Below are 14297 nucleotides of genomic sequence, written 5' to 3'. Positions count from 1 at the left end.
TGAAGTCTCGCTCTACAGGGACATCCCGCTTTCATCCCCTCCTGCGCAAACTATGAAATAAATGTTAGTTGATCGGATAGGGAATTACCTACCTACCTACCTCTCTACCTACCTACATATCTACCTACCTACCTACCTACCTACCTACCTGAAGTTGTACAAGTTTAAAACCAATATTTGTACGCAAATGAGAAGAAACATAAATTAAAAATTTCCTCATTTCATTTTTCAAACTTCTAAAACTAACCAAGGCATAAGTATTGTGTGGGTCAAAGTTCAACGTCTATGGGTCAAACAAAATGACTTATCAATTCCAATGTGTTTTATTCACCGTTTTCTTCTCTTGAGTTTAGAGAACGAGTTAAGGAGGTATGCTACACCAGAGAAATTTGATATGGATGAAAAGTGGAGGATATGTACAACAATATTTTGAAATTGTAAACTTTCAAATATACTTTATTAAGTCAAAAAATGCATTTTAGTAGAAAGCAATCTGAGGAAAATTTAAAACCCATGCTGGACTCGAACACACGATCTACCGTTCAGCAGTCGAAATGCTTTCTTTTTATCTTTTATTGCAGTCGATGTGCTAACCTACTGAGTTACTCAGCTAGGTGAGAATTATTTAAATGATTCGACAAATATTGCTGATATTTATATTTTCATCCATGTTTAAAAAGGAAGTAAGGCATTATGACGATGTAGAGTACCTCCATAGGCAAAATCATTTAATGCCCTGCTGAAAAAGGTCTTGGTATCTAAACAATTTCCGTGATAGTAGTTCACCAGGAATAAATGAAGGGGGAAGTCATGCAATGGGGGGAAGTCTGACTCTAAAACTAGTGATAGAGTAGGTCTTTACACGGGGAAGTCTGGCTCTAGAGTGAGACTGCCCCGGGGGTTCTCCTGCTCTAGCGTGCGCCTTCCCCCAGGAGCCAGGCTCCCGGGGGAATGTCTCATTATGGGGGAAGGCTCACTCTAAAACATCGGCATTACAGGCGGTCAAATGCCAGTATGTCAGAATGCAATTTTGTCAAAACATAACACAGCTCAGTTAAGGCTATCCGGGAAAAATCACAGTGCTGTTATAACAGTACCTCTGTGCACTTCACACCATATGTCGTCACAATGAAAAGGTGCGTTCTGATAGTTGTATCGCGGGGAAAGTGTCATAATATTTTCTTGTTATTTAATACTGATATCAAGTGATAAGCTATATATGAAAACATATCTTGTCAAATGATTATATATATATATATATATATTATTCCTTTATGATATCAAATCATTCTCCCTTTTCAATATATAGCATGCACGAAGGTGCTATTCATATTATACTGTGACCTTGAAATCGGCCCTAATCTGAATGACTGATGCGTTTAAAGTTCCCTCATATACATAATGCAAGGTGAAGATAACGAACAAGTGATCAATCTCATAACTCCTATAATCTCATATTACAGAAATAGTGGCAAAGTTCAGATCCATCTGCTATAAAAAGCAATATGATTTTTTCGGATACATAATCTAGATATATTTATGCGTTTGAAAAATGCGGAGACAATTTATGTCTCGTATAGTAACGGTATGATATATAAAAGAATGTGGACAACCCCGGTAATTCGCTAAGGATTGTTGATATGTTGTTAAATTATAGCATGTCTAGTTTGAGTATGCATTTGGTCCCAACACATTTCATATTAAGGATTTTTATTTTTTCTTGAGTATATCAATAAAACTTCAGCTGGTTACATGCATGTACCTGAACCTTTGTTCACAAGCAGGGCCTCTTCCTGTTTTCCAAAAATAAAATGTTACGTAAAACTTATACGGTACCAATTTTGATGTACCAGATGCACATTTCAACAAATAATGTCTCTTTAGTGATGCTCATCCGAAAGTTTTGAAATCCGAAATAACAACAAACTTGTAGGAGATATTTTAGGGGTAAACAGAGTGCCAAAAAGTGGAGCCAAATTTGTCCAAGGATAAGACCTATGCATGAGGGAGATTATCCTTAATTTTGAAATGAATTTCAACTTAAGGCAATTTAAGGTCACTCAGTCACAGTCACTATATGGGTAGTATTGTTTCGGTGTTTAACCGTAACAAGTGTAATGATACCTGTGAATTTGAGGTGCCATTTCACCCCATGATTATTGTACATTTCACTATGAAGCCCTTAACCTAATTGCGAAGGGGATTACTTGATGTTTTCAGTTTTTGATGTAGATCAAACATTGCCTTAATTAGATAGATTTTCTTATTATTATTAATAATAAAAATATGTAATTGTTATTATCTGAATAAATATCATAGTTTAAACATGTTCATCGTCCAATATCAATGTATGTCAAATATTGCAGTTAACCCTCTAGTTGTGACAATTTTATTGGAAGTATTTTACGTCACTGCTGAAACGTTTAACGTAACCAACAACTGATTGAATTATGATACTGCGGTAATCATTACATTAAGATGCTTCTTTCGTAATCACTAAATTGACCTTTTATGAACCATTATTGGTGTTACTTGTTGTATTTTATATGACAACAGTTTTAAAAAAGTGATTAGAGATACCCATAAAATGACTGTATTCATATAATGGAAAGAAAAAAAAGCTGATTAAGAAAATGCATTTACAACTCCCTTGTAAAGAAAATACTAATGTCCAATGAATTTGTTCTTTTTGTGTTGTGTTTACTATGACATATCATAAAGTTAATCACAAATTGAAAATATACTTAAAACTCGTCTGACATCATAAATAGACATATCTGAAGGTACTGTCTTACTCAACGGATATATACCTAACAAGCAATGATATCAATTGGGTTCGAATAGGAAGTGATATTATTGCCCGTGATTTTCCCAAGATACATTAAAGGTGAAGATAACGAACAGTTATCAATCTCATAACTTCTATAAGAAATGTAAGAAAGATAATTGCGAAAACACAGAAACATGGATAGACCAGAAGTGGGATAAGGTGAATAGGACGAGAAATCATCCCCTGTCGACCGGCCACACCCGCCGTGATCCCTATATCTAGATCAAGTAAACGGAGGAATTATCCTTGCTGTCTGCGCCTTCTCTACGCGGATGTTCAGTGTCTCAAAGACATCCGTTTATTCCTACACCGACAAAAAATAAATCGTATGGATAACGATCGTCCAAATTTGATGTGCTTTTTAAACAATTTCATTACGTTTTGAAGCCATAACATTGATTGACATTTTCATAACAATGTACATGTAATTTAAAAGAGTCCCCTCTTTACATTTAAAGAACAGTATATAATGCACATGAAAACATAATATATGCAAAGTGGGTATTTTTAAACGCGCATATAAATACCGTGTGACGAGTATCTTTGGCGGTCGAAAAAAAATTGTGATTTGATCCCTAAAAGGTAGCAAATTATATTCTGCGTTTCTAAGTTCTACGGTTGCATTATAACGATGCACTTAGATATCATATCAGATTATTGTTGAGAATATTTTGGTAGAGCATTCGCTTTCTGACCGGGAGCTCGTGAGGTTGGGACCCGATAATACCACGTCTATGTCAAATCTAAGATGTTAACAAAGGCAGTCGGCATTTAAATCTGAACATCATGGATCTTTTGGATATGACCATAACAAGAATGTCCCGTGTCATGGTATGCGCTGGCACATTAATGAAACCCCATGGACACGGCTCTGGGTGCTAACCATTAGTTTAAATTTGTACGTCACGTATAGCTGCTGACGTGTGAATATGAGTGAAAAATGCTCAAAGAGACGTAACATAAAAAGCATATTAACTCTTTAACAACATAATATCAAGATCTCAATCTGATAGAATGACGGTAACAAGTTTTTAGATTCACATTAAGGACATTTAAAATTTCAGGAAAACCAGATTCTCCATACAACATCAGTGTAGACTGTAAGATATCGAGAGGAACTGCGTTAGTTAACTGGACACCAAATTTTGATGGAGGAGCGACACAGACATTCAGTGTGTTTTACAGAGGAAGTGATGGGTTTCAGAAGAATGCAACTAAAACATCATTACCTAATGCAACTATCACAGGCTTAAAGGATGGATCTATGTATTTTTTCAAAGTCATAGCAAGTAATAAGAATGGACATACATTTTCTGAGGAAGAGGACTTTTGCATAACAAAAGGTATTGAAAAAATCTAATATTTATAAACCTCAATGGATTCTGATAAGACATTTCATGTTATCGTGTTCCAAACTTCATTGAGACTCTAATGTCAAAGATCGCTCTGTATTGAATACTTTGTTTTCGAATGATATATCAAATATCTAGATATAACAATGCAAGGTGAAGATAACGAACAGTGATCAATCTCATAACTCCTATAAGCAATACAAAATAGATAGTTGGGTAAACACGGACCCCTGAACACAATAGAGGTGGGATCAGGTACCTAGGAGGAGTAAGCATCCCCTGTTGACCTGTCACACCCGCCGTGAGCCCTATATCCTGATCAGATAAACGGAGTTATCCGCAGTCAAAATCAGTGTGCCAAGAACAGCTTAACAATCGGTATGAAACACGTCAGACAGTATTGGACCCAATACGAGGTTGTATTGACGAACTAGATCGTTATAACGACCATATAATTTGCGAAATGCTGACTTCAATCGAGACTGTTGAAATCCCTGTACCATCAACTTGTTTGTCAGTAGCTTACGTCGATTTAAAAACTGACTATACCCAGAACAAGCTCTTGCATACTTACAATGTAAGTGTACATAACGCAAGATGGTGAGAAAGTGTGCCTGGATGACATTACAGATACTGTTTAAAGCTTTGACAAGGTATTCCATGACTTAAGGTTAAACCCTTCGTTGGTTTAGATGAAAGGGTGTGGGTTACATATTGCAATACATGCAAGTTATGAGATTGATCACTTTCCGTTATCTTCACTTTTTATTGTTTATTTTCTATTAAATGACTGCGACATATAGCGTTAACCTTTCCCGTCATGCCGTTATAATTCAATATCAATTTATTAACTCCACTATATATGCATACAATCAAATGAACGGTATAAAGATAGATCATGAGAATATCCAAGCCAGGTTTTTAGTTAGTTTTGTTTGAATCATGTTTAAAGTTATGCTTATAGGACGAATATATTTCAAAGAATTCATAAATTTGTTACATTATCGAAGTCACGCATGGACATTTTTAAAAGAAATTCGGGACATGGGTTCCTCCTTAGAATTTGGCAGATCAAACTCGTATTTCAGTCTGGTTGAATACCTTACGATAAATTGAACCTTTCGGACTTTGAAAATTTCAAGCAATTCTATGTCCGCTGATTATCTAAGTCATATGATTTAAATTCGTTAACTCGATGAATCACGAGAATACACAAACAAACCACCAGCCAATAAATAGTTTCATCTGAAGAGTCCCAATTACTTAAAGACGGCTCCTATTGTTTCTAATGACGCAAGGGCCGAAGTCACCATGTCCTTACATCGAGATAAATAGTTTGTGAATGATATGTCAAAGGTTGTTCGAGCATTTGGTTTTGTTTCCTTTACATCCCTTCGAGTATTGTTCACTTACATTGTATATTGAGTATTCTGCCATAGACAAGACGAAGTCCGCAGATAGTTAACCTCCTTTTAATGTTGCACAGGTGCAAGTGAAAGTGAAAGTGGTAAAAGGCTACAAACAAAACAAAACAATCATAAGTTCACAATCATGACACACATCAGTATACAATGTATATAACATGCAAATACATGCATGGTATCCTCCAAATGAAATATAAAGTCATCTGATATCTAATTAATTCAGTATCAAATATTGAGATGAATGACACACATAGCAGAAGGTAACTTATGTCGATACAACTATGACACTAATGGTGAACCGTAGAATGTAGGAATTGAATAAATCAGTAATATTTACTAGAACCAAGTATGTATTGCAACAATACCATCAATTACTTATGACTTAAAGATAATTAAGCTGACTCTTGACTAGACACATGTTGCATGCGTATGATTGACACAACTCAATTCGATGTGCAATAATGTGCAAATGTAAACAATAGATCATAATTGAAAATACAAATATATCAATATATCAGCACGATAAGTACAAATGATTTACAAATAAATGTAAATACTTACATCGTGGCGAACCAAAAAGAAAAGATGAATACACAGAATGCTCTAAACATTGCTGGCGCGAAGAAAAAACGTGCGTTAACTCAAAATACAAAAGAGTTCCATCCTCTCTTATATAATTACCTCGTACACATGTAATTAGTATAGAAAGAGAATGTTTCGCAAGTTGATTCAAACATATGACAGGACATTGAGTCATCACTTTAGGTAAAGTACTATACATATTGACACATGTTCAGCACTCAGGACTGTGATATCAAGAACTGATACCAAAATATTTTGAATGATATTTCAAAGGTTGTTCAACCTTTGGTTTTCTTAGTCGTATGTGCCTTCGAGAATTGTGCACTCATTTTGAGATGTTACCAACTGTAGGTGAAATACAATATCTCTAGAGGTATACTCAGGAATGTAACAGCTGAGTTCGTTAACATACCAGCGCCTGCTGTAACACTGGGTCATTATTTTAAGGATATGCGGGACGATAATCACGTGATGGTTGCCAATTTATTATAAATTTAGAACCGGACGCAGCGTAGTTAAAGCTTCCCGAGAAAAATCATAATGCTGTACAAACACACTATATGACGTCATGATAAAAAAGTACGTCACGACGTTGTATCGCGGGGAAAATGTCATCATATTTTGTCGTAATTTGCTACCGCTGTCAAGTGTCATGTGTAAATGATTGAATTCTTGTCAAATGATAGTTTTTATTTTATTTCATAGTGATTACAAGTCCCATTTTCATATACATTGCATATATTATATATATGTATGCAAGGTGAAGATAACGAACAGTGATCAATCTCATAACTCCTATAAGCAATACAAAATAGATAGTTGGGCAAACACGGACCCCTGGACACACCAGAGGTGGGATCAGGTGCCTAGGAGGAGTAAGCATCCCCTGTTGACCGGTCACACCCGCCGTGAGCCCGATATCCTGATCAGGTAAACGGAGTTATCCGCAGTCAAAATCAGTGTGCCAAGAACGGCTTAACAATCGGTATGAAACACGTCAGACAGCATTTGACCCAATGCAAGGTTGTATTGACGAACTAGATATAACTTCAAGGACGCCTACCTCAAAATCAAGATTAGTTTCACCCCTTCATATTTCTACAGGAAGTTAGGTATATGAATAGCTTTTAAGACTGATTCTATGTAACTATCAAAATTCAGTGGCCACGGTATGTCACAGATTTTTATGAAACTTTGTGTGTAACAATATTATGATAGATATAAAACAAAAAGAACATGCAAAGGTTTGACTTAGCAACGGTTGCCATGGAAACCGATCCTCTAACAACAGCTGGACAAGATATGCACATGTATGTTATATTTTGAATAATCAAAAATTAAACGCTATTGTTTATAAAAACAATTGTAAAAATTATTTTGAGCTAGGTTCTAGCTTTTAGAATTTTTTTTGTATTTATTTAATCCTTGAAAACAATAGAAATAATTATTTTTATGATGTATAAGGGTTTGATATATGTAATTTTTAGAGAGGGATAAAATATATTTGCCCAGTCATTTGGTGTAAACTCACATGCTAGTAAAATGTATTGAATCTTACTTTAAAAAAGTACAGAAACACATTTGTGGAGAAACCAAAGGTAAACACATAAACCAGTAGTTTCCTCTGGTGCACAAACCAAAATACACCAGAAAGAGTTATTGCCCTTTGTAACACTCTCTTGTATTGGAGATATGAATAGCCTTCATTTGTTTTCAGTATGGCAGGAGGTGGAAATTGAGTTTTTATTCAATTTGTTCTTCAGAAGTTTATCAATATCAGATGCTCTTTGTTCACTTAATTCACTACCACGATCTTTATCTTCAATTGTGCTGAAGGATTCCGGTTTATTTCATGGAATACAAATCCGTTTGATATTTGCCATAGTCACCGGACTCTAGCATCCAATCGTCTACGTAATTCGTAGAAAAAGTAAATGTTGTGGAATTTAACGCTTTATTGCATCACATCCGACTAAAAAAATGACCAGGGAAACAGAAGGCTGACAGACATATTCATAGAAAATATGAAAAAGCCCTGCCTGTTGCCGTGTTGGAACTTGTATTGACGTAAGTATTCTATTTGATTTAGAATCCAAATTCTAAAGTAAAGGTTGAATAAAATGTATCAGAAAATTTGGCTTTTAGTAAACATATGAGAACCCCAATTTATTTTATACTGCCAGCCAGGCTAGTCAGCTATAGTAGTATACATGTAGACTGAACATTGTAAGTAGTCCTGTCATTTACTGCATGGGTGTACAATGTAGAATACTAGTTAAGTTTGTCCCCAACCTAACATTCTCTCAGGGAGTTTCCTATCACATTTACACAGAGTTCAGGATCTGTAAAAATTGGGGAATACTTATAAAATCATGTTTCATGTGGAAATTTTCAAAAGGACTAGGCTTAATTTATGTAATCCTAAGTGATGACCCTCTCTCTCTCTCTCTCTCTCTCTCTCTCTCTCTCTCTGACTGTCAAGTTTACAATAAAAACAAACATGTGAATGCCTGTGTGCATTATAGATAAAGATTGTTAAAATCATATATATTGGTGAGCCAGGCTACTTTCAAGTTTGTTTACCTGTGGTAATTTAACCCCCACTAATATGTGATGGTTCTAATCTACAGAAGAAATCACACAAATACTATTATGATTGAAAGTTTTCTCATCTCTGTAATTATGAACTTTAGGACACTTGATTGGAAAAATTAAATGATGAAAAATTGATGATTTTGAATTGGGTCCTGTAACTGGGCCCTCAAATTTCAATACATGTAGGTCCTGTCAACTGAAGTAAATCAAAAAATATTAAATGTAAATTGTAAATATTCAAATACTTTTGAATTCTTACTTTTTCATTCAATAATCACATATTTTGGCCAAAGTACATGACCACTATTTTATGTAATTAATGTGTGCTTTTCTGTGTTTCAGCTGTATGAGCATCATACTGTGCAAATCACCTAAAGATGGAGTTGACCAAGTTGCTGACTTTGAGGAGGTAAATATTCAGCATTAATAGTGACTACATACACATTGAATACATACTTTTAAATTCAAATTTAAATCCCAGGACCCGGTTGTATCAACGAGTCATTAAATTTAATGTGACATTAACCTTGATAAGTTATTAAATCCTTAATGTGGCATTAGTTAATGGATTCATTAAATTCCGTTGTATTAAACCTTTATTAAATTCACATTAGTTAATATGACATTAAATATCAAAATTCTCATTAAACCAACATTAACGATTAATACCAATCCCATAATGCAACGTAATGTTTACTTCCTATCTATTACGCTGTATTTTGTTTACGTGCATTCATAAGGCTATGATGAAAGGTCTGATGACCAAACAAAATATAACCCAGAAATCGAGGAGAAAATTTGACAGTAGACCGATTCACGGGGTATAAAGAATTTTACCGAAAGAATTTCGGCGACATCTCGTTGTTTACTTGTGATTTTATGATACCATTCCCATCAGATTCTGGCGTTCGTTTCACAGGGTTTTACTTCCATTGACGGTCTTCAATCTTGCAAATTTTTATTGTCGCATTATCTGATTGGCTTGTGTCATCTCTCTAAAAAGCCTACACGCTTCAGATAAGCATGCTAGCCTAAATAATTCAATTATTTCAAATTGATTAAGAATATCTTTAAAGTTCTGTAAACTTATACCAAAACTAGCTTTGTACCAAGAAATAATTGAGGCTGGCATTTAATTATTTTCGTTTTTAAAAGCATAAATTTTGAAAAGCGCTTCCATGTTTTCATTCATTGCAAAGAATACAGTGTATAATATATTCCTTCAAGCTTATCTATAGGGTATCGTAAATGGGTTTTTTTCCTCTCTCTTCACAGACAATGTTCTCGCGTTACTTTACTTCAATTTTTACAACTGCCAGTGTGATCACAAATTGTGTGAACATTGATACAATGATAGCCTTTTCTGTTAACGAATGTAGGCTCATTCTCCATATTTTCGGATGGTTCTTGGATCCTAACAGCGTTCCGTCTGTAGATAGACACAGTCTGTTCCTCGCGGAAAATCAGCTACTTTGAAGGGGGGAAAATCCTTCCTCGTGTTAAGATTATCGCCAGACAGTCATTTAATTGATATCTTGAGTTGCATGAGTCACCTACGCCTGTGAAATGCCTTGTACTACTTGAATCTACCCCAATCGTACCACAAAGAACTTTGATAAAACTTCCAATAACACGCAGCATCGTTTTAAAGGGGGTGGGGGAGAATTTAATTTGTCTAGATTTCTTCACTAGCACAATTCAATTTCTTTATAATTTGTAACACCCCCCTTTATACACGGTCTTCAATTTTTAAATACTAAATCGCATGTGGGTGGGTGGGTGATTTGGAAAACTCATATACTGCTAATAAATTGTTCTCCATATTGATTCATAACCACTACTAGTGAAAATCAGAAACAGTGTGTGTGTGTGTGGGGGGGGGGGGGGTATGAAAATAACAAATAATAATCATTTTACACGCCTAGGTAGCCTAAAAACCCACAAGGCAATTAAAATTTGAATTCAAAAGAAAGTTTAAAATACTATTTTTTGTCTTAACCCTATCCCAAACCATTCGATGGTCACCTCGTTTTGAACTTGGAAGTACATTTTCCACACAGTGTCTACCAATTATGTACGAACTATTTTAATACGTGTAATTAGGAATTTTCACACCTGAATTTATATAGATTAGAAATATATTCACTTCTGAAATTATAGTGTAATATAAATTTCTGAAAGTTTTTACTTCTAAAAACATAATAACAAATAGGCTAATATCTCAGCAATTTTAGTGTAAAGATTGTTTAAAAGTTTCCGGTTTCAGGTCAGATTATATGAATATCTTGGAGTTGGGATGTTGTTTTTTAAAGTACATGTGCGATCCATTTGCTTTTGTGTGTGTATACATATATATCTTTAATTTGAATTGATGTGTACATTTGCCACACTTAACGGAAGTCGCCCTCTTGTTCATTGTATTGTTAGATCCGCCTCTTCTTGTAAACGTATTACGACACACGAAATGACGTCACTCCTTGAGCCTGTATATGTAGGTCTACATGTTTTCATGTCTTTTGTTTGGACTATTATACATTATATTTACCTGCGATTCTATGGACAGTGCGTGTGACCTATTTATTAGGCCTAGTCATCCATAATTTTGCCGATTGACTCCTTACGGAAAAGGTAAATTGTCATCTTTTTATCATTCGAATTTCCTCGTCAGTCACATTTTGAAGTGAAAATCGTTCGTGGAAGACTCCATCCTTTCATTGTCTGTCCAACCGTCCAACCGCTATGCTAGCCGCCATAATTAATGACCACTTAATGTACCCCCCAAACCTACATTAAAATTGATGAATTTAATGAGGCTTTAATGCGCGGAATCGTACATTAAAACAATGATACAACGGAACTTAATGTCACATTAAATATATTGAATTTAATGAGGCTTTAATGTCGCATTAAATATTGATACAACCGGGTCCAGTATTATAAATCCTAAAACAAATTAATAGATGTGGGGAATGTGGTACATTGGGTTTAATTTCTTGGTTATAGAGCCTGCATGGAAACTGAATTCTCTAGAATAATCACAGGAGACCATCCATTTTTTATGCAACATGATGACTTGAAACGTTTTCATCACAACTTCCTAAAAAATTTTATTACTTCACTTAATTAGCATACTCAAAAAGACTAGTTGTTTTGTTGTCAATGACGCACATATATATGTACACATGTGTATGAGCTCAGTATCATTTGTAAAAATGATTAATTCTAATTAGGTCAATGTTGAGAATCACTCAAGTGACCTACATGTTGCTATTTGTGTGCGTCAGTCATCATAAGACGTTAATTGAACATTAATATTTTTTCTTGATAACCACCCTTCCAATTCTTTTCAAATTTCTTTTAAGCATCTTTGGGACAAGGGGAAGTAACATAGATTGTAAATCTAAGGACTCTGGATTGACGGTACTTTTAAAAATGCTCTATACCAAAATTGAGAATTTTGTTTTAGAACCAGGGTTTGATTTCTTCAATTTTATGGAGAAAACTTTTTCAGATATACACTTCGTTAAATTGTAGAGTTGGGAAGGGGGGGGGGGGGGGGGGGTTATACGTGTATTTGACATTTATTTGTGTCCAAATTATGCAATTAATACTGAGGATTTCAGTGGTAGTCTGTTTTTAAAACAACAGACACCTAGAATTAAGAGCACAATGAAAGCATACGTGTGATAAGGAGGGGGGGGGGGGGGGTGACTTCATGATAATGCCTGAAAATTCTTAACAAGTAAATTTTACACTAGAGATGCCAATTCAAGATAATTAACATGCTTTGTTTATTGGCATCTGGTGTACATTTAGCAACAAGTAGTGTTGTTCATTGTGAAACGATAAATTGATAATGTACATGTATGCGTTGGTTGTACATGTGTTTTAGGCATATCTTATTGCATGTTTTGTTGTGTTTGGTTGTCGAAAATATTGATAGAAATTAATAATGAAGAATTGCTGATATACTAAGGACATCATGATTCTGATCTAAAGAAATTGAGGACTAGTTAATATTTACATACTTTGTTACATCATGACCATACATTGCTTGCAAGAAAAACACACATGGGCCACATACATGTAATCAGTGACTAAGACATTTTGTTCAGTTATACTGTTTTCAAGTCATTACACTTAATTCTTAGAAAAATTCCTTAACTGGCAATTGATTGCAATCAGAAATTGCAAATTTTCTATTTATTCCTTACTTGACACCATCGAATGAAAGTAATGTGATGCGCGCTCCCTGTAATCAGGGGGAAATAACTCGTATAGCATTGTGAAAAATGTAGCTCATTGATTATTCATATACATTTGAAATATTTTATGGTTATACAAGATTTTTTACAATAACTATTGAAAAAGACTCGAACACAATTTATGTTCATGTTATGCATAAATCTTATTAAATCGTTCACTCCACAAAATATTATGACATCACAGGAGGGTGGAACTACCTTAAATAAAGCTGAATGCTTATGAAGGAAAAACAGAAAGGGGTACCAAAATTGCGAATTTCGAAAACACAGGGTTGTGAATGTGGGTCCAAAAGAGTCATATAGTGTATAACATGGATTTTGTAGCCCTTAGAGCTATAGTGATACTTTGAATTTTTTAAAATTTGATTAATACTCAGGTAACCAATAAGGTTTGTGGACATCTTGTTAATTTATGAGTATTAACACTATTAATAGCTCTTCAATACAGCATAAACACATGTATACAAACTGTATCAAAACATAACATCCTTTAGGCCAATTCAACTTAATTAGTAAGATTATCATCCTGGGTCACCAAAAAGTATGGGGCAGACTGTGGGAAGATTTTATTTTTTAATTTTTATTTTCTGAGAAATATATTGATGACAAACGAGTTTTTGTCAACAGAAGTGGGCGGGTGGGCGGGCATGATAATCTATCAACTAAGTAATTAATTAAGTGGTAAAATTACTATTCTAGCATCATGAATGATCTTGTACATGTAAATTTAGTTTAATCAAATTGAATTAGGTGTGTACTGTATGAAAATGTGAAAAATAAGATGAAATTTTCATTATTTGTTCAACACATTTTTTAGAACTTGAAGAGCAGAAGATGCATTCCATGACTCTTATGTGATATAGAAAACAAAGAAGAGCTCTTGAGAATGGAAAAAAAAAACTGCGAGTTTTACAGTCAATGAACACACCTCACGACACAAGTCCATCCTGATTCAGTAAACTATTCTTCTAAGGAAACACCATGACTTAGTTAAGATCAAGTTTTGGTGTCAGAAAACTAATGTAACTAAAACATTGTAAAATTAACCTGCAAGTGTCTTATGTGAGCTACTGAGTAAGGATTCATTACTGAACAGTTGAAGGAAAATCACTATTATAATGATTTTTTAAAAAAAAATGATTGTGTTGTTTGGATAACATTGTGATCCATGTTTGTTGAATAAACAACTTTGCAAAAATGAGTTGTTCTGTGTTAAGATTATAAATTACTAATTACTGGTATGTCAACA

The 14297-nt window shown here is 34.4% G+C and overlaps 1 protein-coding gene and 1 long non-coding RNA gene across 2 annotated transcripts in view; both read left to right on the top strand.

The window, feature by feature from the left end:
• Positions 1-4190, top strand: part of LOC125667461 (B-cell receptor CD22-like) — a 29785-nt gene extending 25595 nt beyond the window's left edge. The window contains exon 7 of the mRNA XM_056156628.1: positions 3895-4190. Within this exon, the coding sequence (XP_056012603.1) occupies positions 3895-4190 (296 nt within the window). The remainder of the gene's footprint in view (positions 1-3894) is intronic.
• Positions 4191-7584: 3394 nt separating this feature from the next.
• On the top strand, positions 7585-14057 carry LOC130052397 (uncharacterized). The gene is made up of 3 exons (XR_008800736.1): positions 7585-8255; positions 9126-9192; positions 13866-14057. It is a non-coding gene; the product is annotated as an uncharacterized LOC130052397 (long non-coding RNA).
• Positions 14058-14297: the final 240 nt, after the last annotated feature.

Source organism: Ostrea edulis, chromosome 2, assembly GCF_947568905.1.
Source record: "Ostrea edulis chromosome 2, xbOstEdul1.1, whole genome shotgun sequence".
NCBI classification, from domain to species: Eukaryota; Metazoa; Mollusca; class Bivalvia; order Ostreida; family Ostreidae; genus Ostrea; species Ostrea edulis.
The sequence above is the reverse complement of the archived record's forward strand: the minus strand, read 5'-3'. Positions and strand labels throughout refer to the sequence as shown.